The sequence below is a fragment of the Argiope bruennichi genome, chromosome 1 (assembly GCF_947563725.1).
Source record: "Argiope bruennichi chromosome 1, qqArgBrue1.1, whole genome shotgun sequence".
NCBI lineage: Eukaryota > Metazoa > Arthropoda > Arachnida > Araneae > Araneidae > Argiope > Argiope bruennichi.
The window spans coordinates 67,638,291-67,665,804 of NC_079151.1; the positions used below are offsets into that span (position 1 = coordinate 67,638,291).

General features: G+C 26.6%; 1 protein-coding gene across 1 annotated transcript; it reads left to right on the forward strand.

Moving 5' to 3' along the window:
* The first annotated feature begins 283 nt into the window (after positions 1–283).
* On the forward strand, positions 284–26,494 carry LOC129963707 (uncharacterized). The gene is made up of 12 exons (XM_056078229.1): positions 284–464; positions 1,376–1,544; positions 2,672–2,827; positions 3,319–3,455; positions 4,503–4,669; positions 17,478–17,663; positions 17,758–17,847; positions 18,457–18,552; positions 20,859–20,981; positions 23,079–23,210; positions 25,099–25,215; positions 26,305–26,494. The coding sequence occupies exons 1-12, from the start codon at positions 446–448 to the stop codon at positions 26,419–26,421; spliced, it is 1,509 nt and encodes a 502-aa protein (XP_055934204.1). The 5' UTR covers positions 284–445; the 3' UTR covers positions 26,422–26,494.
* The last annotated feature ends 1,020 nt before the right edge of the window (positions 26,495–27,514 follow it).

Below are 27,514 nucleotides of genomic sequence, written 5' to 3' on the forward strand. Positions count from 1 at the left end.
CAGTTATCAAAGCTGCAATTTGATATGAAAGAACTGAATGAGTGAATTAATTCAAATTTATAAACCTTCGCCGACTTATTTTTGAATCTAATATTGACCTTGTTTAAAAAAAAAATCCATTAAATTTCCTACTGTCATCAATGCTTCTCTCACTGTAGAAAGAAAAAATGATAAGATGTTGCAGAAAACAACTTATCTTATGGTTTATCTATGCTCAACTGGAAAAGGGTTTATTATCTTTCTTTTCCTTTTTTTTATTTATTTATATGTGGACATGAATAAAAATGCTCTCATCACATCTTTCTTTTTGAAAGCAGCTCTCTCCCTTTAAGTACACAAGGAAACATCTGTCACAACAATTACATTATTTGAAACGTCAAGTCATTTACTGTGGAAACTGTAAGAATAGTTAGTAGTGGTGTTTGAATTCTTATTTAAAAAAATCATGAACGGAAGTTCTTTTGGTAAGAAAAATTTTTATTGCAAATCATTATTGTTTTTGTTTATTGTAAAGCATGACTATTTACTATAGAATATTCGCGGATGACTTCATAATCAACTTCAGATAATCAAAATTCTAATTTCTATTTTCTGCTCTATTTCATTCGAGCTTGTACCTTTATTCTTTGAATAAATATAGTTATCAACTGCATCAATGAAAGCAAATGCATTTTATTTAAAAGACTCAGGAAAAAATGAAAAAAAAAAAAATACACATTTAAAATTACTATTAAAATAATATTTATCTTTTAAGCCTAGTAATCAATTTTATTTTTGATAAATGCATAAAGTTCTCGTTATATATTTTACTTGTAAATAATTAAAGAAAAAATAATTTCACTTCATGCAATTTGTTTTTGATTTTGGATATAATTTAAGTCGTTTAAATTTTATATTTAAGCCCAAATTTAATTTAAAAAATACAACCAAATAGTTGACATTTTTGCTGAAATAATAAATACGGAACATTTTAGTATTTAGTTGATTTTTCTTAAATATTTCTGAATGTTATTGGTAATAAAAATATAAAATGAAATGTAATTGTATTTGTCTGTTAATAACTTTTTGCATAATTAATCTAAAAAAAAAGACAATTGAAATTATATCTTAATCAATAGAATTTTTTTAAAAAAATCTGATATTTTACTGCAATTTATTAAAACATTTAAAAATAAACCTAAAATATTTCACTTTTTGTATCATTTACTAGTAATAAAAAATTTTAAACCATGGATATTTCTACTATTTAAAAGTGAAACTGTTAGCGCAAATAACAAGTTACTGTGCTTCAACATAGTCAGAACAAATTTTCAATGCAGTTTTTTTAGAATAATGTGATGCATGTTTTTATTTTTTATTGCTCATTTAATTTCAGGGACCAGAGTGCGAATGCAGCAGTATTGGCAGAATTTTGCCCCCTCCCTTGAGAGCATGATGCTAGACAAGACAGCGTCCATCATTCATATTGATGAGCAAGCTGAAATAGCTGGTCTACTCCCTAGTCTTGAAAACAAACGGGTGCTTGAATTAGGCGCCGGAATAGGGTAAAACCATTTTTTTTATTGGATATTTTTTATTTTAATGAACGAATCACATTTTTTTCATCACGCAAATAATAATGTATTTCCTGCAGTATATAACCAATTCACCTTTAAAATTCAAATATAAATTTTTATTTTCAAATTCTAATTTTTCAAAAGAACTTAACATATAATATATGGAAAGATGAAAACCAAAATATCCTTTTAAAATGGGAAAAATATTTTCCCGCCTTTCGAGTCCTTAGAAGATAATACCTGCACTTCTTAGACCATCCGAAGAATTATCTTTTTTCACATCTCACTGGTAATTAATTCTTCCATTGCAAGTGGGAGATACATTAGGCCAGCTAATTATTATTAGCCACAAGATGATTTGAAAATATAAAGATAAATTCTACGAGAAGAGTGAAACTAATGGTTTAATGGTACAGCATCTGTACCAGTTCCGCAAGCAAATAAAAAAATTCTACGATATAATATGTAACCGGTCGGTACGATATTAATTAAGTTACTTCCAATTACAATACCAATACCGCCGTTACCATAAAAAACATTACATTTACAGTATCAATACGAAACGTAAAGAAAGAGACCTCGTTTTTTAAAGTAAAAATCGATTATAAAATATTTTTTCGCTGCGCAACAGTGGATATTATTAAGAATTAAAAATTGCAATACGGTAAAAAGCAAATTAATAGCTTTTCCAATGGAAGGTTTAGAGTGAATTTATACTTGATATATTATCATGATCAGTATAATATTCCTCATAGTGGAAAATCATTATAAACTTGCCTATTTGCTGAATTGCAACCATTTAAATAGTTACATAAGGTCTACTATTTTCTTAAATCATGTAAGTCAGGAAATTGAGCAATTGTTAGTTTCTTTCCTTTAGAAAAAAGGCCGGTGTAATTTTCTCTATATCTGATCTCAAAAATCTCAATCGGTATTCAAGATTTCCAGACAATATTAAGTATTTCCCTATAATTTTTCGCCTTCATTGTCATTGGTACATTACTGAGTTAAGACAACTACATATTAACTGTATATATTTTTAATAGTAGTAATGAAATTTGCAAGTATACTGTCGAAATGTATACATTTTAAATACTTACTTTCTCTTCTGGCAGGAGATATACTGGGTTATTAGCTTCTGAAGCTCACCATGTAACGGCAGTGGACTTCATGGAAGATTATATATCAGTTAATCAAAAAAACCATGGGCATTTAGACAATATTACTTATATTGCTGCCGACGTATTGGACCTAGAGCTACCTGCTAAAAAGTATGTGTAGATTCTTTCTATATTTTGCAGGAATATTCCTCTATTTAATATTTTTACATTTTTTAGCTATCTTGTATATAAAAAAGATTTTCAAAAATGTACTAAAATTTTGAAATATGCTGATATCTATGCTTAATAAAGAAGATATTGTAAATGCTGAAGATATAGTTGCTTTGCATATCACTCGAAGGCAAGGATTTGAAATATCCATAATTTAATCAGAGCATTACAATATTAATTTATTAATACTGATTAGTTTGATTAATGTAAACTAAAGTTATCTATCATTTAGATTATTCGTTAGTTAATCGATATCATTTGCCTGGACTAATAAAAATTACCAGGATGAAGAATTAACTATATGGACCATCCATATATGGAATTTAATTTTTTAAAATTTCTTTGGGAATGTATAGCTAATGGATCAGTATATTCATTTTCCTTCTCTCTATATATATTTACCAGTCGCATGATTTTTTGTTCTCTGACAGATTTGGGGTTATATTCAGCAATTGGTTGTTTATGTATCTAACTGATCAAGAATGTGTATCATTACTACAAAGAATTCTAAGATGGTTAGACGATGGTGGTTGGCTCTTTTTTCGTGAATCCTGTTTCCATTCTTCAGGTATTAATATTCTATAAATTTTTTGATTAAGCTTTGAATTGAATAAAAATAATAACCTTGCTACAAAGTGGAACATTGTTTATAGAAAAAGAAGTACGTTAGACATAGAATTTTCATGTTCGTATTTCAAAAGGGAAAATTATGGGAACCTAGGAAAAACGAAAAAGAAATTGAAAATTCCAAAAAACAATAACATGTCGATTTTAATACCAATTCAGAAGTTTCCATACTGCTTATGTCTTAACTTTAATGCTATTTAACAAACAATATGATATTTGTTTATTTATAGGTTTCGAATTAACATTATAAATTCCTAGAATATTCTGCAAAGAAATATAAGATTTTAAAACCAAAAATATTCCCCACCACCATCACCATCATTTCCAAAATGTTTATTTAGATTCTTAACTTGTGAAATATTCCCTACATATTCCCCATTTTGTCTTTTTTTTATGATTATAGAATCGCTATCTTTGCATAGTAATAATAATAAATGAATTTATCTTTCAGCATAATATCTTAACATGGACTCTATATATGCTAAACTGGATGAGAAAATTTAAGATTAAAAGTACTAAAACAATAATATACAGTTTTTTAAAAATTGCAACAATAATAATTTTTTTATTTACGAGGAAATAAATGCAAGAAAATTCTTATTTTATTTAGAAATATAAAAACGTAAAGAAAGTCCTTTTCACAAGATGTAATTTACCAAATAATTTTTAAAAAAACTCTGTAGAATAATTTAAAAAGTATTTAAAATACATCTGTTGTTCATAAATTTTAATATATGATACATTTTAATTACTAAATAAATATTTACAGTTAGAAATAATAAATTTGCGAGTGCACACCGTTTAAAATTGAAGCTTTAATAATTTGTGCGATAGCTTAAAATCGATTAAATGAGGACATGTGAAAAAAAAAAGTATATTAAAATTTGCCTTGAAACAATGCAAAAATGTAAAAAACAGTCTCTGTCCTGAATGTAACTTTAATGAAATTGTATATCACGAATCTGACATTTAAAAAAAATTATTTTAGGCAACATGAGCCGTTCAACAAATCCCACCTTTTACAGAACGCCTGAAGATTACGCTAGTCTGTTAGAATCTGCCTGGTTATCTAACAGTGATTCTATTTTGGAACCATCTGAAGACGGTCATGGTTTCAAAATCATTAGCGTTGGTTCTCTGAGATCCTATATAAAGGTAAGGTAAAGTTTAATTAAACACTACATGAAGTTAATCTTTAGATTATATAAAGAAGACTAAAAGTACATGAATGAGGAATACAATAAATAACATGCTAATATATATTAATAATATATAATATGTCATCTATATAATATTATTTAATTATTATTATCAACTATTTTAATTTTTTAATTACTGATTTTTTAGACATGCAATTATGTGTATGAATTGCACAAAAGAGATTTAAAAATTTAAATCAATTAAAAATTTCAGAAATATTATTTTTTAAGAAATGCTAAATTATAGGTGTAACACGATCTTCATACATGAAAACTTTTAGTGTGTAAAATTCTCTAATAAAAAGATGTTCAAAAATTTTTATGGTATATAAAAAGTCTCCGATATAAGCTTAAAACAAAGCATTAAAAAATGATACGTATCGATAAAAAATGCATTATAACGATTGTATGGTGCACCAATCAAAGACAGATAGTAACTCTACAATGTACATGGATTGAGAAATGTAATGCCTATGCAAATGCAATAATACATATGCAAATAATATACATATGCAATGTAAGAATACATATGCAAATAAAATCAGCTTCTAATTAGTAGATCGTACAAAAGTTATTATGATATATTAACATTTATGTTCTTTGCTATTTTGTATATGATTCATTGACATAGATTTTCTTTTTGTTCAAAGTATTTATAAGATTCAAATCAGTAATTTTATATTTTTATTACCCCTGGAATTATCTTCTAGTTATCCCCATTATCATGTTAATTATCCTTGTAATGAAATTTATTATCATCTTATCATCATATGGGGAAATTTACTGAAAGATTTCGTACACAAAATCAGTGCAAAAAAAGTACTTATTTTAAAATTAATTTCTTTTCAAATTGATGTCATTAATTTTTGCTCTGTTTTTGCGCAATGAAGTAATTTAACATAAATGTCGAAAATAAGAATTTAAAGCATTAAAAACAATATTTTTGATCATCCTGCATTATATCAGAATTCGATGTTTTATCAAACAATAGTAATTCTTTATGGGACTATCTTATCTAATTGCTGTAGATTTTAAGAAACATTCAAACCATATGAAATTATTTGCGAAAGTAAATGCAGAAATAAAGTTCATATTTTGTGATATAAAATAAAGCGATTAGTTTCCTTTTTTCGGAAAAAATGAATCCACCTTTAAATTTATGTGATGGAAGTATTTTATTTAAGCAAAGTTTTAAAAAATTTTAAGAAATTTTAAGATTTTTATACTTTTTTCGCTGCCAATCTGATATTAATAAGAATTTATTGCTTACGACTTTTCATCGCCTTTCCTATTTTTGGTAATTTTTACCCTTCAATATTTTTTCTGAAGTATGTGATATCGAATATAAAAGGAAAAATTCCTGTTCTCACATAACACACGTCAGTCGTGTTCCTATATTTTGGTATCATACAGCAAAAGACAAAGTTGCAGTAACGTTTACCACATGACTGTGATATCAAATGAATTTATTGCCCTCGAAAATGAAATTTTGTTTTCAATTCTTATAAGCAATTTATCAATACTTCTATTGGAACAAATACTATGCATTGTTTCATTTTAACTTGATTCTGATTATGAAGGAATAAAAAAAAAATCAATAATCAAAAATGTATCAAAATTCTGTATAAATTTCACAATTTATATAAAAACTCGGAGCTTCTACAAAAATTTTATGCTAGAGGGTGTCTCAAAATTAATGCAAGTTTTGAATTTGCCACCATTCGTGCAGTAAAGAGTTGGCAACCCTATTAAAGAAAAACTCATTTGACAGCTGATAGTTTAGGGTTAATAAAAATAGTGTTACACGATAGGACAACATGTTTCCACTGTTGAACAGTATTTCAAAATTAATGAAAGTCTGGCAGCCATAGTTCGAAAAATTTGAGATTTGGTCCACTAGATCGTGTGATTTAACATTGGATTTTTTATGGGGTTATTTGAAGCCAAAAGCTCACAAGCACGCCTGCATTTAAGGAGGAAATTCAACGCTGCATTAACTAAATTCAGCCACATTTATGCAAAATGTTATTCCATACATAGCCCTATCCTGTGTACTTACGATTCAATAAAAATATAACTATTTAAACTTTTTTTTATTTAATTCAAATCTTGCGTTAAGACATTGTTCTATCGTGTAACGCTCCATTTTACTAACCCTAAACTATCAGCTGTTAAATGGATTTTTTTAATAGGGTTGCTAACATTTTACTGCACGAATGGCGGCAAATTTAAATCTTGCATTAATTTTGGGACACCCTTTATTTCTCGAAAATAAAATGTAAGCCAGTATTTTTTTAAGATTTGTAATTTGCAAATCTTTTAAATATTGATTTAAATATTAGAGCAAAAGAAAATTTGGATTTATTGATTTTTTTTTACCAAACTTGTATTTTTTAATGGATAAAATAATCGAGGGGATCTGTTGTTATGATTGTATGAATTACACTAAAAATTATCTACTTGGTTATTAATTCTTAGTTTTATTCATAAATCTTAAATAAATTTAAAATTTCATAATTCCATGTTTGCTATCTCATTATTTAAAATGAATTTTACATTTTGACTTATACCTCATCGAATATTTTATTAAAAGATTGCGAGTAAATACAAGCTGCATTTATGTTGCATATGACAGACAAACTGCAAGTATTTCGAAATGTCGAAATACCTTCTCTAAAACTATTAGATTTAGCAAACGATATTTGACACCTTTTTACTTGCACATGTCAAAGTATTCGGTTTTCATTCAACGATTTTTTTCTACCAGTCTGACGAGTTTTGTTTTCTCAGTTGAAAATTTATATATTTTTAAGACCAAGGCCGTCTGTGTTATTTAATCTCTGTTTAATGATTAACGTCAGAAAATTCGAATATAAATATCGTCTGCAATGTTATTTTAAAGATACACGTCAAATCCATGAAACAGAAAGCATTGCATCATCGTCTGTCTAAAGGAAAGTCTATTATTTGTCAGAACTTGCAGTAAAGTAAAGGTCGATGTACGTCTAGATATTCGCGGAGAAAAACAAGGTTTTCGAAAGAAAGGTTTGATTCTTGCTTCTTTTTTATCATATTTTTGTAAAAAGCAGTTTGAGCTATTTTAGGTTTTTAAAAGATAAAGTTTTAAAAAATTACCTAAATAAGCTATTTTTGGAGCATTTTATCAATATTCGATAAATAGCTGTAATTTAAAATTTATGTGAATAAGAAGATAAACAAAAATAATCTTTAGATTTAAAAAAGGAAGAGCTGATAAAATGGACTTGCTTGAACTTTATATACTTCAGTAATTTTTTTTACACTGAAGTGATAATATTAAAATTATACATTGTAATTATTTTTCAAATTTAAATTGAGATAATTCGCTATTCTATTCAAGGATGTTAAAGACCTGTTTAAGACTTTTAGATACAAACTATAGAAGTAAAAGTAAAGAGGAAATACCTTACAATTTTCTATCAAAAATATTTTATAACACACATGTATTACAAAAAGCGTTGAATTATAAATATAAATCCATAAATCAATTAGCTCTTTTGATTATTCAAGAAATATTTAGAAACTATTGCGCTTTTCTATATTCTAATAATTATTATTTAATTTTATATCTAATATTCTAATATTTAATTTTTGTATTTATATATTCCATGTAGGATGCTTTATTATCAAAAGTCATTCCACAAACTGTTTAATATTAGTTTATTTGAAAATTTTTAAAATTGCAGATTTAAAAATCAATCGAAGTAAAATATTTTAGTAATTTGTTTATAAAGTTTTGAAATCGTATCAAATGATGACTTAGCTTGTGCAACAAAACCATTTCGTTCAGAATTATACAAATTCCAAATTGGAAGTACAATAGATTTGATTATTAATAACTTTCGATGATACGCGTCACCCTTCTAAATTCTAAATAAAAAACAATAATTTATCTATTTTCATCTGTGAAAAATTTACAGTAAAACAATCAATCAAAACAAGAGTAAAAGAATTAGTTTCATCAGATTCATTCTAATATTAACAATACTCATCTCATAAACATATTTGGTGTTACATTGATCTAGCATATATCTGTAAACATAATTCTAAATAATAAAGAGCTAAATGGATATAATTTGACATGTGGTCTTTATATAAAAAATTTGTTTGTATCAAACTTTGGTTTAAATCCTTTCACGGGAAATATATCATTGTGTACGAAAACAACGTGACTCCGAAATACAAAGAGACAGTTGTATGAAATTTTCAAGGTGTTCTTAAACCAAAAATATAGATAAGCATAAGGTATTGGGTCAAATATGTAAAAAAAGAAGAAAAAGATTTTTAAAAAAGGATATTTTCTTTAGATTAATCTTCCGGGGAAAAGAAGAAAGGTAAAGAAGAAACATCGTATATTCAGAGATGTTTCAACCCGTGTTGCCATTTATGTCTAAAGAAAATATTAAGAGTATCTTTAAATATTACATTCATTTACCAGCACATTGCTATTTACGTCTGATAAAAATGTTATATACAATTTTAATTATTACATTTAGTTATACTCGTTTTGGCATCCTATATAGTGATTTTTCTTTTCCTTCTTTTTTTTTTTTTTGCTTATAAGTTATCACGTTTATTATTAAATTTTTTTTACAAAAAACGTGGAAATAAGAGGAAAAAAAATAGTTGACATCACTGAAAAGAATATATTTTAATCTTTAAAATGAAAAGCTTGAAAATGTTTTCTTCCTACCATATTTTCTGATATTATTTTATATATTATATTTACTGATATTGCATTATCTGATATAATATTTATGGATATTATTACCCCCTCCTCCACAAAAATAAATAAATTAATAATCAATTACAAAAAAACCGTCAGCGGAAACGATATTATTAGAGAATACATGCTACATTTCGAGAATACATTTTCGAGCTACAGGTATTGTTCCAACGCTATTGTTTTTTGCTTTGGAGATTATATTCCAATTTAAAAAAAAATTGGTTATTACCATTTTGAAATTTTGTCAATGTAACCGTCACTGTTAGAGGTTAACTGTTGTTTTTCAAATAATCCTTGAGCGTATACTTCAAAATACCTTGAACCAAATTTTATTCCGTTTCTGTGAATGATATGTTCAATACGGTCTCATATATTGGGATAGTTTTATTTATAATCACCCAGTATATGGACAATATTATTAAACAATGCATGATTTCAGGTATTCAGTTTTGTTGAGTCGGAGATATAAATTAATCTGACGGATTACTTTCAACTGTTTAGTTCTTCTTTTTTCGCATTCGAAAAATACAAAGATAAACTTTTCTATTCATTACTAAATTCACCTCAAGATTTTCACGAATTTCCACATTTCAGATCTCCTAGAGTCCGAAAAAAAAACACTTTTGGAATTATATCTATTTGTCTGTCTATAAACATGAGAAAACTTAGAAACGCTTTAAACTAAACAGATGAAATATGTTGTCTTTACTCCAATCTGCAGATTTCTGTCAAATTTTAGAGGAAAATTCATTTTCAGGAAATTTGTTTGTCTGTCTAAGAGCAAGTGAGCATGATAGTTACAAAAAGTAAAGAGACAAAATTTAGATTATAATTTTTGAGTAGAGAGTGTAGATCCGTATTTTGTACCAAATCTGTCAACTGATTGATCATCTGTCAGTTTGTACATTCAGATGCATCAAAATGCAATAACAACGACCTAGATAAAAAACAAATTAGATATCTGATATTATTGAAATTCTAGTTCTATGTTGAATTTTGGTTTCAATTGGTTAGAAAAAAAGATCTTGCGTGATTACCTTCACAATACTACAAAATGTTTTATGAGTAAAACTCTGAAAATAAAATCTAAACATCCATGGTTTTTGCGGTCTTACCTAAGGACGCAATTTTTTTATTGAAAGAGAGGAAGAAATAATCTCTTTATCAGGATGTATATAAGAAAGTTCTGTCAAGATCGCATTTGATGATTTTTAACAACAGTCCAATCATCGTTTGAAATGGTTATATAAGCAGAATATAATCAAAATAGAATCAATAGCAGAATATAATCAAAATATGGAAATTCTAATTTTCAGGATAGCTTTGGAATTATTAAGATGAAACTGAAATAAATAAATAATTTAAATGATTATACATTGCATAGCAAGAATAAATGGCGCCCAAATTATAACAAGATTTTTTTCGCCCCTAGTCATCATCAGTTTCGAAGTAAGCATAAATTACTTTCGGGGCAGGATTCTATTTTCTTTTTGTCCCTTTGTCAGAATCAGCTTTGAAAAATGATATTCAGGCACTAAGATTTGATTTCTATGATGGCCCCTAAGAACAGCACTGGGATATCTATATCACCCTCCCCCTTATCTGCCGTTTCTACACCACAGATAATTATTGATGCAAGAATGCAATCAGGGGCCGCTCATTCGAGATAACACATTTTTGTTCGATTGATCACATTGTTTATTTCATTTGATTAATCGCAAACAAAGTTGGAATCGTAGACATTTTTCTTTAGAAGAATACTAAACACTTATCATATAAGAGGTCTATTTGGGATATAATTACATGTAAAATTCAACAAAAATGCAATTAAAATTTTTTATTACAATCTTACGAAAAATATTAGTAAAAAAAAATTAAGATTTTAGAATATTAGCTTTGTTAAGCTCAGAATATTAGTTTTGTTATATTCGAGTGGAGGTTTGAAGAGGATGTACCAGCTCAGGTGTCGTCCTGATCATCTTACCGTGGTTCGAAATTACGAGGACCATCCCAAAGTAGCCCTAGTGCCGCTTTAAAACGGGACGTTAATATAACTAAACTCAATTAACTCAATTCTGTACCATTGTTGTATGAATAAATTTTATGCTTGATCTGTCTGCCTTTATTTTGATGTTTCAAATTCTATCTTAATTATATCAATGATAAGGGGCACACAAAAATGAAAAATAACGTTGCAACGTATTTGAGTATAAATCCAATAAATAAGACAAAGAAAAGTAAAGCAGTAAAATATATTTAAAATTAGTTTTAAATATATTTTAGATTTAAAAAAAAATTATACGAAAATAATATTTGAATCACTGGAAAGCTTTTTTAAAAAATTTAAAAGTAATATAAAAATAGTTTTTGTGCAAATATATATCCGAAATTATTTAGGAGAAACGTTATAATTTTGAATTAAAAATCCAATTAAGGTTTTGAAAAGTCTTTCTTACTGAGCACCTTCTATCCAAGAAATAATTTCATGCCAAATTTTATTCAATCGATCTACTGAAACATTCTGAAGGCTTTTTTCCATCATATATGTTGCAATTTACAGATAGCATGCAAGTCTATAAATATTATCATGTTCGAATAACTATTGATATTCATATTTCCTTGATATTACGATAGCATTCATGGTATCAATAAGCCGTTCTATCTAAGAGTTGAAATGGTATCATGGTATTAGATAACTGTTCAATCAGAAGGCGTTGAAAGTTCATTCCGGCTTGTCGTCAGCGTCTCCAGATACTTTGCAACAATATTAAATTATCTAATCGGAAAACAGATAGAGCAGATTGAAATATTGGATGATTTTTGCACATCCTCACGTGTTTCGTTCTAGAGGGTTCAGTTGAAGAGGTAAGATTTCATGTTTTTTTGCTTCATTTTTTTTCTCTTCTTCTGAAATCTTGACACAGTTTCTGCCATCTCGTTAAAAGCGATTTAAATCAGTGTTTACAAAGCAACTTTCCCAGAATTAATTAATAATATATATGGTTCTAGGAGTAATTAAATATAAAAAACATTGATGTTCAAATTCAAAGTGATGTGGAGTAAATGACTAAAAAATTAAAGTTCATTCTGAGGGAAAATTAAATGAAATGCTTTCATATCTCTTTGTGTATTCATACTAAGAATATTAAGTAAAAATTTCATTTAATGCTTCGCAAAATTATCAACAATGCTTTACATGTAAAATAACTTACTTGAAAATTGTTCAAACTTTGATGTGTGATATCAAACACAATGTATTTGGTTATTTTGGAACTCCCAGTTAATGTTCTTTAAAAATTAATTGGGAAATAAAATACAAAATTAAAATGTTCTATTGGCTTCTTTTCCAAATACGCATGCTTTATTCTCTGCAAGCCACCAGTGGCAACCACTGGTTAACTAAGATTAATGCTCGCGAAACTTTTCAATTAAATGTTTCATTTAGCTTGGTCTCTTAATAACTTCATCAGCAAAATATTTTTAAATAATCATGTAACTCATACAATTATAAATGACATAAGCCATTCTATTCTTTGTACTACGTATCTTTCTAATTTGATTCTCTAGACTTTAAATTAAAGTGGAAGTGACTAAATTTCAATTAATTTAAAAACATTTATTCCAGAAATGAAGCATTTTTTTTTTAAAAAAAATATGAGTAAAGAAAACAATATCGTTCGGTAATTAAACCTTATGTACATTACAGAATAATATTCATATTAATTTAAGCACAGTTCAGAGCACACGGGAAAAAACCCTCATCAAGTGGAAGTATTTATATTCAATGATGTCTAACAGACTTAAAGTTTTCATAAAAAAAAAAAGGCAGCAATATTTTGTATGCGTAGACTGAAATATCCATTAGATTATCGTACAAAATTTGTAGCAGATAAAATTATAAAATAGATCAGCTGTTACAGTCAATAACTTAAAACATTTTCTTCAAGAATTGTTTTAAATATTATATTGAAACCTATGCGTAATGAATGCTGACTAAATCTTCGTAAAATTATTGAAGACTATTTAACATAATTTTTTGCCGAGTTTATAACATCCAATCAATAAAAACATATTACGTTCAACAAAAACATATTACTTTATTTAGAATGTTAACAAATTAAGCATTAAAACATAATTTTTATTTAAATAAATTAAAATAGACTTTGAGACCATAGGAGGCACCATCATAATATTAATAATATAATCATTAATACTTTAAACTGATAAAATGTTGTAGAAATTTATTTTCAAGTTCAATAAAAACAAATTTCTGATATTCATTTACTACTTTTCCATTATTAATTTATAAAACTTTTATATAATTTATAAAATTTTATATAATTTTATATTTTTATCATTTTATTATTTGATAATATAAAGCAAAGAAATTCGTTTGATTTTTTAATAATTTTAACTTTCATTTTTGAAGAATTAGTAAGTTATGTATCATTATATGCAATAGGTCATTTTTGGTGAGTGGTAAATGTTATTTAGAACAACTATCGTTATCAGCCATCAATTTTACAATATTTTTCAGATGGTAGCAGTTTTATCTTACCTTAAATGCACAAAACGAGTGCTGTAAAAGTGAACTCTTTTTCTTGGAGTGTATGCATTATAGTTATTTGTTAAGTTTCGGATATTTTCATTTGGATTTTCCGAAAACACGTGATGAGTCTGTTTCTAAGCAACTAACTGTCTGCCTCACGAATAAAAATAATCGATAGTTCAATCTATATATAGAAGAGTTCCATTCATTCAGTACACAATTATATCTTTACGCACATTACTCATCAGCTCTTGGGAACCACACCTACGTAAAGCAACTGCATTTGATTAAACATCGTGTCACCAAGTGCTAATACAATCAAATATGTTCCATCATTGAATTTGTTATAAATAATTTTATTCATATTGTTTGAGGTGCTGTTTTATTCTTTGTAAAAGACGGTAAGCTTTATTTTCAAGGAGGTAATACTTTCTTTGACACTTAACGAATAAGAAATAATGCATTTCAGAAAATTTCATGTTAATATTACTTAAAAATTAGATTTATATGTAAAACTGTAAGAAATATTTTTTATATACTTTTCAAACGTCATCTTGCATATTATTTTTTTAAAAAGATTCTAAAAATGGTATTTGGCAAAATTTTTGGAGAAAAATATTTTAATAATTTTTTTTAAAATAAACTTTATTTATTTGAAATAGATTTCATAAATGATATATATATATATATATATATATATATATATATATATAATCAAATCAGTAAAAATTAGCGAAAAGAATAAATATAGAATCAACAAGTAATAAAAAAAAATTAAGTGAATTCCTATTTTTTCAAGAATTGAACTCGCATTCTTCACCATCACATGAAAAATACTGAAATCCTTGCATTTTACCGATTGATCAACTGCCTGTTGATTTCAATTTTCATTACAAACTGCTAAAACTCTATTTAAAGTATAAAAAATTAATTAAAATTAATAATTAATGAATTAATATTTGAAAAAACTGTATTTACATCAAGTGTCATCCACTACAAGTTTAAAAAAATGTATCTGAACTTGAGTGGATGAATAAAAAATATTTTATTAACGATTGAAAATTTAAACAAGATATATAAATATATATAGGGAGAGTGTGAACTAATTGTAGGAATTGAAAAAGGAAGAAATTAAGAATTCGGTTTGAAGACTTTCTCAAAGGTCACCCTCGGGCAGGGATTGAAACAAGGGATTTTTTTCTGTGAGGGGTCTGACTTTCTCTGCTTCAGGGTGACCCTTGAGAAAGTCTTCAGGCAGGGTTCATAATTTTTCTTCCTTTTTGATTCTATATTTATTCTTTTCGCTAATATTGACTCGGTATTTTTACTGATTTGGTTAAATTAATCTGTGTTTTAGCGCTCTCTAAATACAATTGTATCTTTTTTAGATACAATTGTATTTAGAGTATTGTTATTATATTAGAGATATTATATATATTAGAGATTGTATTATATGCATATATTTTTGATTTATATATATATATATATATATATATATATATATATATATATATATATATATATATATATATAATATAAGGATATGTATAATTTCTTTTGTATTTACATTTAGACTTTTATCTTTTTCAAATTTACAATGTATGCAACATAGTGCATAAGCAAAAAAAGCAATTAATCATATAAGAAGGTAATTAATTAATATTTATTTTATCTGTTAAATATGACTTGATGCTCAGAAATTCTTCCCTTCTATGTAAATTTAATTTTGGTATTCTATACTATTTGGTATTTCCTCATTTGACTTATTAAATTCTAGATTTACAAATTTTAAAACTTCTGGCAAGAAAGTTGCAATTTTTGCCTATAATATAGAATATAAATTATGCAACTAAATAATCTAAGTAGTCACATATATTTTTTGGGGGGAAATTAAATAACTATTTAATCACAAAATAATTTAAAGCCAATACAATATTTAGACATGACTAATTAAACATTTAATAAAGAATTAAATAAATTTTAAAAATTAATTAATACCGTGAAATAAGAACAACCATTGAACTTCCCCAGTTTTGTTGTATTAAAACTTTTATTTCATATGAGAATCAGTAAATTAATTTGACATAAAATTTATTGTGACAATAGTTTAAAGGTAGTTATTTTTCCACATTTTAGAAATGCCTTCTGATAGTATTCCTAACTATTCTAACAATAATCAATAAACCCTTCATTTAGAATTATTTCAGGCGCCCTTATAATGCCAAGGTGTTGCACAATTTATTTCGTATTTGTACTTTTCTTTCTTACTTTGAATAAACTCGTATAATGAAATCTAGATTTAATTTGATTAAAAGCTCTGCATTGCCATTGATTGGCAATATTCAATAATAAAATCTTCTCGTTTTACTTAAATTTGATTCTTTTTTTTTTTCCATTTGATTTAACGACGGTATTTCTACGATTGCTGGGAAATAAAATCTGTTGCAGATTCCACATGGCAAATTTTATTAAACCAGATCGAGATGTTTTTCAGTTCTCATGTCCATATATCCACGAACAAGAAATACACACAAGCATAATTTTTTTTTCCCGGATTAAGCTAGATAACAAATGCGGGGACTCGATAAAATCTCGAGGTCAAAATTTGAACAATATTTGTTTAATGCATATTTGTTGCTTATAAAATAAAAAGTGAAAATTGTCTTTTAACTATAGAATATCCAAATCTTGAACGTGATTGAAATGTTAGAATCGTCTGCGGAAAGAAATGTAGCACAAAGAATTATTTGTTGCACACTGCCTGAAAGTTGCAATATATAAATATATATCATTACATCGGAATCATAATATAATGCCATTTTTCTTTATATAATTTATAAAAAATTAATTAGTATCGCTTAAAAATTATACTTCTCTATATAATATTTTCCTAGTATTGAAAAAGAAGAACAACAATAAAAATGAATTACATTATATATGGTTTTTAACCTTGCGAAAAGCTTATTAGCAAATCAGAAATCATTGTCGCAGCAAAAATTTTAATATGCAATACATTTTCGGTGGAGGCAGTGGGAAAGATTGGAGATAGAACGAACTTAAATAGTTGAAAATCTTTAGTTGAAAACACTAATTGAAAGTTTTATATGAAAGAATCAAAAGGAATACAGTAGCCTGTGATGAGATCTCAATTTTAAAGGAAAGGCCTAAATTCAAAACTTGATCTCACTTCGTGCGCAAAGTATAAGTGGGTTTATAGGACGTAAAATTTGCCGCCATTATCGAGGTTTATGTATGTGTAAGTTTAGAGAGTGAGACATCGGCTTAATTATCGTATTCATCATTTAATTGATGTTAAAAATTACAAGTTTCGCCCGAAAAAAGCCTTCGTGTAATTTCGAAGCATGATATTTATTTAACTAAAATAAATAGTAGAATTAAAGAATATTATTTATAATGCTTCAATACATTTTTTTTTTTTTATTATTTCAGCACAAAAACAATTCTTATCAAATATACTTCTTGGCCAAAAAAATTGATAAAGAGATGAATTCCAAAAGCAATGACAATTTTCAAAATTTCCTGGACAACAAGCAATACAGCAGAAATGGAGTCAGGCGATATGAATGGATTTTTGGTAAAACTTTCTTGAGCACTGGTGGAGAATCCACTACAGGGGTGAGATCTTTGATAGTATTTGTCAAACTATAAAATAGATTTAATTGATTTAAATGAAAACGGGAATTTATTAATGCATATTTAATATATTTAGAAATATATAGAACGTCTAGACTTGAAGCCTGGACAAAAGGTACTAGATGTAGGATGTGGCATTGGAGGTCATAGTTTCTATATGGCAGAAGTAAGAAAACTTTTAATTCATTTTAACGAACAAATTGTTTTTAAAATTTGAAATGGAAGTTTTTTTTTAAAATGTAAAAACGTTAAGGATAAATCAGAATAGTAGGAGCTGATTTTGATAGATAATTTATTTTAATGTTCCCTTTCGAATGTGTCGTTATATCATATCCAAACATATACGATTTATAAGTTAATGTCCGAAAATCTACGAAATTATAATATTTGTTAAATGTGTTTCTTAAAAAATTACGTCATAAATAATAAAGAACGATATTACAGATTAAAAATGAGCTCTAAGTTTGATTTTTTTTAATTAATATAAATCGGAAAACATAGATCCGAAATATAGTCATTAAAAAAAAGTGTATAAAATTTATCGCGCAGTTCCTAAGAAGAATCAAATTTGCTTATTTTGTGGTATGAATTAAAAATTATTTGGAAAAATACATAATTGAACTTTCACTGTAATGATGGACAAATTTAAAATGTAATAGAAGAATTGCACCAAGAAATTTTTTTCGAAAAGCTAAAGAATTAAGCAAATAAATAAAGTTTGTAAATTAGTTTTTCTTCTAACTTCCGAATAATTAAAAACTGATTGATGTTTCAGAAATATGACGTTGAAGTTTTAGGAGTTGACTTATCCGTGAACATGATGACAGTAGCAACAGAATATCTTTCCGAAAGACCACACCTTGATAAAAAGGTAAAAAATGTTTATCTTTTATATTATAATGATATAATTATGTCTTAAATTTGGTGGCTACATTGAAGAGTTGATTTTTTTGTTGAAGTATAAAATATGTTTTTATGCAATATAATTAATTACTCAACAATTTTCTTCATAAAACGTTTGGATTTTGTTTCGAAGTCTTCATTCTTGGAAATGATTGCACTTCAATTAATTTAAAAACAATTTTTACTCAAACCAAAATGTGTGTGTGTGTAGTTTTTAATATTAGTACATAAAACAGAGTCTTTCGGTATTTAAGTCTTGTGTGGACTACAGAATAATTTCCATAATTTATGCAATATCTCAACGAATTATTCAATAAAAAATTTTCGGATTCCTCACAAAATTCAGTTTTTAGTTTTACTTCTAAAAGGATTTATATGACGTAAGTAAAACTATTTAATTTTGTTTCAATATAATTTTTGTCAGTAAATACTCCTCAAAAAATTATGGAATCTCAATTTTATAATATTTATAATATTAATCAAAAGTATATTTTTAATGTACTTTTGATTCTAAAAAATCATATTCTGCGAAATATACTTGAAACTCTTAACTTTTAAATAAATAAAAAAAAGTTTATAACTTCAGAGATCAAATATCACTGAATTATGAACTTCTGAGCACTATAGAACCATCAGTATTTTCATATCTTAGGAAAATCAGCGTTGGGGAAACTCTGGACGTTGATTGGCGTATCTTCCTCGAGACGTTCGATGGATTGGTCTAAAATTGCTCGTTTTTATAATATTCAGATGATTGTAACTCATCCAATTTTAGTCACAATCGAGTGGACTTTTCCTTTTATTTAAAACTGTTTGATCTTAACATTCGTAAACATCTTTGATGATCAGCTGGTTCGCAGGGAATATTGGCTATATTTAATTTTCTTAAAATCATGTAGATACAAGCTCATATTCATGATTACGCAGAATTAGCAGATATTAAAACCAGGTATTTTAATAGTCTCTTACATATTCTGTACACAATCCTTTGGAATCTCTCTCTCTCTCTCTCTCACACACACACACACATACACAATTTAATGTATTGATATAAAATTGATTATACATTTTAATTCATTCTTGAGCTACAGTCACTGCAATATCGAGTTCATGGGCGCATTAAAGAGTTTACATTCACCCTATTTTTGCATTATATTATGATAAAACGGTCTTCTCGGCAACTGCGTACGATTTCTTTCGAATTTTTTTTTTAAACCAAAGAATTCATTGATATTCCATATAAAGCTTAAGAACTAGAAAACGAAAAAGCAACTAGCAAACGAAGAAGCAATACGTAGATTTTATTTAATATTTATTTTCTTTTTATTCATGTAGATAACACATGCAGAGTATTACCTTTTAAAACTTTTTAAATTGAAAATTGTATTTTTTGAGTAAGAACTCCTCCATCTAATTACACATATTCTGGGGAAAAAAAATATGACACATATCATTCGATTATTTTTAAGGCAATGCTGGTTAAAAATCAGCAACTAAATTTAACTGGGAAGATTTTACCATTTCGTATAAAACAAGCAGAAATTACTGTAAGCATTAAAAACTTCGACTTCCAGATTTTGCCACAACGACAACAACAATCATTTTTAGAATGATATCTACCGGTTCAAAAGGATCAAAGCAAATTGAAAACGATCCAGACAATGAAATTTAGTATGCAGTCTTAAGACTAAAATTATAGATATGAATCAGATTTTGGTCACACTTTACCTCTTAGAAGTTTGTTCGTCAGTGTACATAAGATCAGAATGACTATAAAACGCAACAAGTTAGATGAATGAAATTTGGTGCATGGTTTTTATCACCTGAATTGAAGATTTGTATAAAAGTTTGAACCAAATATATTCAGGGATTTTGGTCTATCGATTCGCTTATTTGTGTGTTTGTAAATGCAATGTTTTAAAAACACAGCAAAGGAGACAGATTCAATTACAATATGATTTTCACATAAAACGCACAGATGTCGTCAAAATTTGAGGTAAAGGGACAACAGAAAATGCATAAAGGTGTACTCGATATTTTACATCATATAACAAAATTAAGCACATACATACAAAAAACGCCATGTTATGAATGCATTCAAGATAGTCTAGATGAGTATCAACTTGTTTCTTATGTTCAATTCATGCTATATGCTATATTAAAATGCATAAAGATATTTGAATGTTATTTTGCTAACTATGAATAATAAAGTTATTTATTTCCAGCTTTATAATTTCTTTCATTCGTTGACGTATTTATTTTTGCAACTTGTAGGTGAAGTTCGTCATATGTGATATCACAAAATCCGTGTATGATGATGCTTCCTTCGATACCATATACAGCAGGGATACTCTTCTCCACATTCCAAACAAGGAAGAATTATTCCGAAATTTCGAAGTGAGAAGCTTTTTTTAAGCATTAGAATTTCATTAAATCATATTTGAGATTCACTATGATTAACAGGTTAAATCCAGTCATTGTTTGTAACCAAGAAATCTAACTATGCCTCCAATTAAAAATACAGCAGCCGGTTAAAATTATAATAGTAAGCTTTTTGGTAAATACTTGGTACTGTTCAAATAAAATATATAATTTATTTATAATGATTCAGAAAATATGGGTACCTTCTTATCTGTTATAAAAGTTCTTCAGAAGCAGTGAATCATAGCGGATAGATTCACCGTTTTTTATAGATTTCGAAATTACCTATACAATTTTCAACTTTCAAAACTGATTAATTAAGATATTCAATTAAATAATAAAAAATAAGCCACACATCGGCAAAAATGCTCAAACACTATATCATGTTTTTCCGGTTAGGTATAGAAACTCTGAAAAGAAATGAATGGTATTTTGAATCTTGACAATAAAAATATCAGATGAAGTAACGTTTGCTGTTGTCGTAGCAAACGGAATGAAATTTTAAAATGCATAAATAATTTGTTTTATAGTATAGAAATCCAAACTACTGAATGGATTATTTTCAAATTATGCTTACAAATATTACGAAGAAAAGCTTTAGTGAAGGTTTCAAGCAATTAATTAAGCAGTAAATATTTAATTAATTAAAAATTATATTTTCAAGTTTAGTAAAAAAAAGAAAACTATAACGGTTATTTCTATTATATGATGGTATTGCAGACATTTTAAACCATTCTATTCATTTAAATCCGAATTTTTACTTGCCATGGATAATAAATTTGATATCATTCTTCAATTAATATTTTTAATTATTATTATGAATGATTTTTGTAGAATTATAATTACTTATATCTTATGTAGAAAATTTTTATTAGACTATTTTTAAAAATCGTTTAATTTTTAAGTAATTTAATTTTAAAAATTAAATGATAAGATTCCATATATTAATTATATAAAAGCATTTTTTACATTAAAAATAATAGGCATAAGAATATTTTATCCTTAATAATATCCGGTACATCAGCTAGTAATTATATATAAAAAAAACTTGTGTGATATATTATGGGAAGTATCGACAATAATAAAGAAGTTCTACGAGAAAAATGGAGTTAATTTAGACTCAACTGATTAACCGAATACGCCGTGTTAATTTAACTCTGGAATTCATTACGATCCAAACAAAAAAGGAAAAGACTTGCTCTCCCAACATATTGTAATATCAGGATGAGTCAAATGTCATGCTAAATAGCATACACAGCAATGTTTATCATAAGGTTGTGATATCATATGATTTGTCACCATTATATTATTTAGTGAATTAAATTTTATGATTCGTTCTTCATTTTAGTTAGATTATCAAAAATCGTTTTTGAACATTTAATATAAAATGTAAATTACAATTAATAGCAAAAATATAATAATCTCAGATAAAAAACAGTGGCGGATTTAGATATTGTGGCAGTGCACATTTTGAAACTCCTCTTTTAATAAGATGATCAATTTAATTTTATATTTCAGCTCATTTTTAACACGTGAATGGGTTATTTTAATATTTTATTAATTTTGTGAATATGATTTTTTTTATTTATTGATTATGATTCCAGATAGTGTACAAACTTGGCTATTGGACAATCTTATTGGAGCAGATGTTCAGCTTTATAAAAATTCTAATAATTACGTAATAATGGTGAAACCTATAGTAACAAGATCAATCATATTTGATAAAGAAATTCATATTAATCCTAATATTTAATTATTCACAGAATTCGTATTTTTGCAAATAGTTTTATTTGGCAAATAAGAGAATAAACATTTTTAATCGACGTGTTTACTGTTGTCTATGATTTTGGCGGAGCAAGGATTTGCCTAGTCTACATAGTTAGAAATCCGCCACTGATTAAAAAACGTTTCGACATAAATATTCTCGAATATTATAATCCTTTTTCCATTAACAAGTAATTTTCAAAGACTGTAATTCTTTCTATACATAAACAACTTTTAGAGAATTTGACGAATTTATATATATATATATATATATATATATATATATATATATATATATTCTATTTTCAGAAATGGCTGAAGCCTGGTGGAAAAATTCTTTTCACAGATTACAGCAGAAGTGACAAGGAAGTTTCACCGAATTTCGAACAATACATCAAAGACAGAGGATACAATTTACTTACTTTGCAACAGTATAAAGAAGTAAACTTTTTCTTTTCTTTTTCATTCCAATCATTTTTTTCCTATGCAAATAAATAAATAAAATAAAATAAAAAATGATAATATATATAAGTTAATAAGTCAATACAAAGTAATAAAATTTGAGCAGTATAAAATATAGAATAATCATGTATTTTACTATACTAAATGATCAAATTCTAAGAACAACCTTCATAACGGAACTAATCATGTTGAATTACCTCTGGCTTATGAGATGGCTAATATTTTTCTAAGTACGAATGTAAAGGTTACTGACACTTTTCAGTTGGAATAGTAAACTTTTCTAAGAAAATGGCAACTCCCAGATTGGAAGTGATTACAGAATTGCTCATAGATCTTTCCATTTCATTCCTCAAATGTGCAAAACACTGACTCTACCATAAGCATGGCGAAAAAGAAATCTTTTCTATCAGATCAAACAACCAACTAAATATGGACTATTAGATATCCACTATAATCCGGTTTCCTATATTTTTTTAGTCCATAAAAGCTTTTATTTTCTAGTTTTGGAACAAAATTAAATTATCTCTTATTGGTCATTTACTATTAAAACCAATTCCTTGTAAGATTGGTTTGAATTAAAAAAACATAGATATACTCCGGGATGAGTTTTAATTGCACCGTATTGAATTAGATAAACCAGAATTCTTTTATTATTGTTTATAACATGTTCCTGCCATTTGATTTTTCTTCCCTTCACAAACAAATTTCGCACATTATTCTGCTTTTTATTCGAAATTTCTTCAGCTTAGCTTCCGTTCTTTAAAGACTCGGGACACTAATATACAAGAAAAGGCAAAATGATTAAAGGTTTCAATAACAAGAATGTCTCTTCCAGCATTTTCACATATGGCATATTCTAATCACTCGAATGTCTGGTTTTACCTTAAATTGGCAAATTGCAATGTTTACTTTTTCTTCTGAGTGGGAAGGATATTTTAACAATGAATTCGATTTATAATCTCAGCGTATTTGCTAAAAGAACGAAATGAAGTTATAGTAAACATCGTTTCTAATATTTTGGGCTTTCATGTTATTTGAGCAGTAAAAGAAACACAAAAAATATTATTTTCATAGCAAATACTTTTCAATACTAATTTTTAACATGATTTTATCATTGAAAAGACTGATTTAAGGATTACAAATTAAATATGTTCCTTATTTAACATTTTATGTCAAAAAATATGAGCTTCTGTTTTGAATGTAGAAGTATGTTCCGGATTCCCTTTAAAGAATCTCGAATACTTTTGCAGTTTACAAGTAAAATGACCCTTATAATTTGATTGATGGGGGGAAAAGTCTCTATTTCATAGAACTAATTCTTACTATCATTTTTTCCCTCAGTTTCAACATATTATTTTTTAAAATAATGTTATTTCGATCTTTGCTTTTAAAACTAATGTCTGAAGTTCGTTTAAAATGATGAGCATGATTCAACAGTAAACAAAAGTGTGTTTTAAAACGATTCAAAATTATCTTTCTCGGCAAAGAATCTTTTTTATTAGTGTGCATTGAATTAAGTATTCAGTCATGTTTCACCATATATTTTAATAATTCATTAAGAAGTATTAATTGTGTTGATTTTTAAATATCTTACTTGGGTTCCACTAAAAAAATATCAAAGGTTAAAATTAGCTTAGAAAACAAGACAAGACAAAAGAAGGGAAGAAAAAAAAAAACGCTTACGCCAACAGATATACCCAATACTTCATGGAACAATGCTTGAACAAAAGCAGATAATACAATAAAATGCTTGCAGATTAATTAAACTTCTTCTGCTACATACATGCTTTATTAATCTAAAGGTGATCATGGTATAAAATATCATAAGAATAAATATATTTTAATAAATATAAATTTCTTTCTTTAGTTACTGGAAAACTGTGGTTTTGTGAATGTTAAAGCAGAGGATGCAACAGAAGAATTTCTGAGGGCATTACAAGAAGAATTAAATAAACTGCAAAATGGAAAAGAAGATTTCTTGAAAGTAAGACATTTTCAATGCAGTCTTATGCATTGGGGTAGAGCCCAGGGTCATCAAGGATGCCTAAAATTTATCACACTGAATTTATTTTAATTCTATACCAAAATATTTATTTAATACTAAAAAAAAAAAATGCTTAGAATTGATAACTAAACAATCATCAATTTTGAAATGTTATATAAACATGCATATTAGTTCAAAAAATATTTGCTCGGAGAAAATCACAACCTATGCATGTAACACAAAAAATTTATTTTATCAATGATAAAGTAGATAGCTGCATGCTGATATTTTTGAACAAGAATCTCTGATGACCTAAAACAAAGAAAAATACATGCAACGATAAGCAATATATAATTAATATTCATATGCAACAGAACATAATCGAATATAAATACTTTTAATAAAATTTATATTGTTTTTTTTATTTATGAAAATTTTAACTCTGCAAAAGGAGGAGGGATTTAAATGTTGGTTAACTTGTATTTGAAGCATGAATAATTCATCAACATAATACATTTGCAATTATAGTTGAATATATATAGCATTCCAATATGTATTAGGAGAAGTGGAAGTACAGAGATACATGACAGCTTCATTTTATGGAAAAACTCCCATTACAGTGACACCAATAGCTCACCTAATGATATAAATAGCAATGTCAAAAAATAAAATTAGTGACAACTGAAGTTCACAATATTATTAAATAACATAATGCTCAATTAAATTTTGAGAATGGATATAATGTATATGCTTCAATCTTTGACATATTTGAATAAATTTTTGTTTAAATCATTAGCAGATGTTAAAAATTTAAGTTAACTTTTTTCAGTAGCTCTCAGTGACATTATTTATAATTGATCCGGTCTCTCGCAGCTTATAATATACTAAGAACTTGAATTGTCATATTGACTATTGCAACAAATCCAATTCTATTTTCATTATTTTCCATCATTTGTTGTTTCATTATTCTATGTATATGAAAGTATTCTATAGAATAGTAATTATCTTACATTTTTTTTTCATTAAATCTAGGATTATTACTATTGTATAGAGTTTTAATTTTTTTATAACAAAATTTAATTTTTTAAGGAATTTTCCGAGGAGGATTACAAATATTTAGAAGAAAACTGGATTGCAAAAATCAAGAGAGTTGAAGAAGGAAATCAAACATGGACAGCATGTTATGCAGAAAAACGACAAGCATGAAGTGTTGATCAAATAATATAATGTGCGCAGCTCTTTCAAAAATAAAATTTTAAAAGTATATCTGAAAAACAAATGTATCTATTTGGCTCATTCCTTCTATGAATGTCACTTATTTTAATTAATATTTAATACAAATAAAGTATAAAACAAAATTGCAACAAATTCACATTACCGGAATTAGTTTTGTTGTTTAGACAAAACTTTATTTCAAGTATCTAATAAATCACAATTTAACTTTCATTTACGATTCAAATTAAAAAGGATTTTTTAACAATAAAATAAATGAACCACATACAACAGAAACAAAATGTGATATGGTTTTTAACATTTTATTTGAATTGAAATCACAGAATGTACAATACATGAAGAAATACATACAGAAATATAATATAGTCTATAAATATAACATGTTACATATAATAAATTAAACTAATAAATAAAATTTATATCTACACACTATAATTTAAGCAATGCATAAAAAATGAAAGTGCATCTTAAAGACCAAGCAATATAAGAGCATAAATAATTATTCCAATTTTTTAAATGTGTGAATTTAATGCAGAGATTTTCAGTAACTTTTCTATCTCTATCTGCAAGACACTATAAATAATGCAATTACTAAATATAAAAGTAAGTTGCTTCTGATGTAATCACTACTGATTCTAGATCACGATAATTAAGGAATGCTACCTTTAAAATGCTAATTAATAACAATTAGGACAAAACATTAATAATAAAAGCTTAATGCATAGTAAGCAGTGATATATATATATTAACAAACTTGTAAAGTGCAAAAATGCATACCTATTTTATACTGATTTTAGAACTTTACCAAAATTTTAATTATAATATGCATAAAATACTGCTACCAAAGCACGCCTTTTATCAAAAGATATCTAGCTTAGTAAAATCAAATTAAAGTTCCTTTCTTCTGAAGGAACAAACTTATAGACAGAACATATTTCTTTTATTCAGAAATATATTCAGTAAATGAATCATTACAGAATTTTTAAAACACAATACGAACATGTAACATCACAGTTTCACTTTTCTAAAACAAGAAATTTCAGTAAAGATTATTTTACAGAGGACA

Coding starts and splice junctions, on each gene's coding strand:
- LOC129963707 (XM_056078229.1), top strand. Junction 2,828..3,318: donor CTAGAGCTACCTGCTAAAAA/GTATGTGTAGAT, acceptor GTTCTCTGACAG/ATTTGGGGTTATATTCAGCA. Junction 25,216..26,304: donor GAAAAGAAGATTTCTTGAAA/GTAAGACATTTT, acceptor TAATTTTTTAAG/GAATTTTCCGAGGAGGATTA.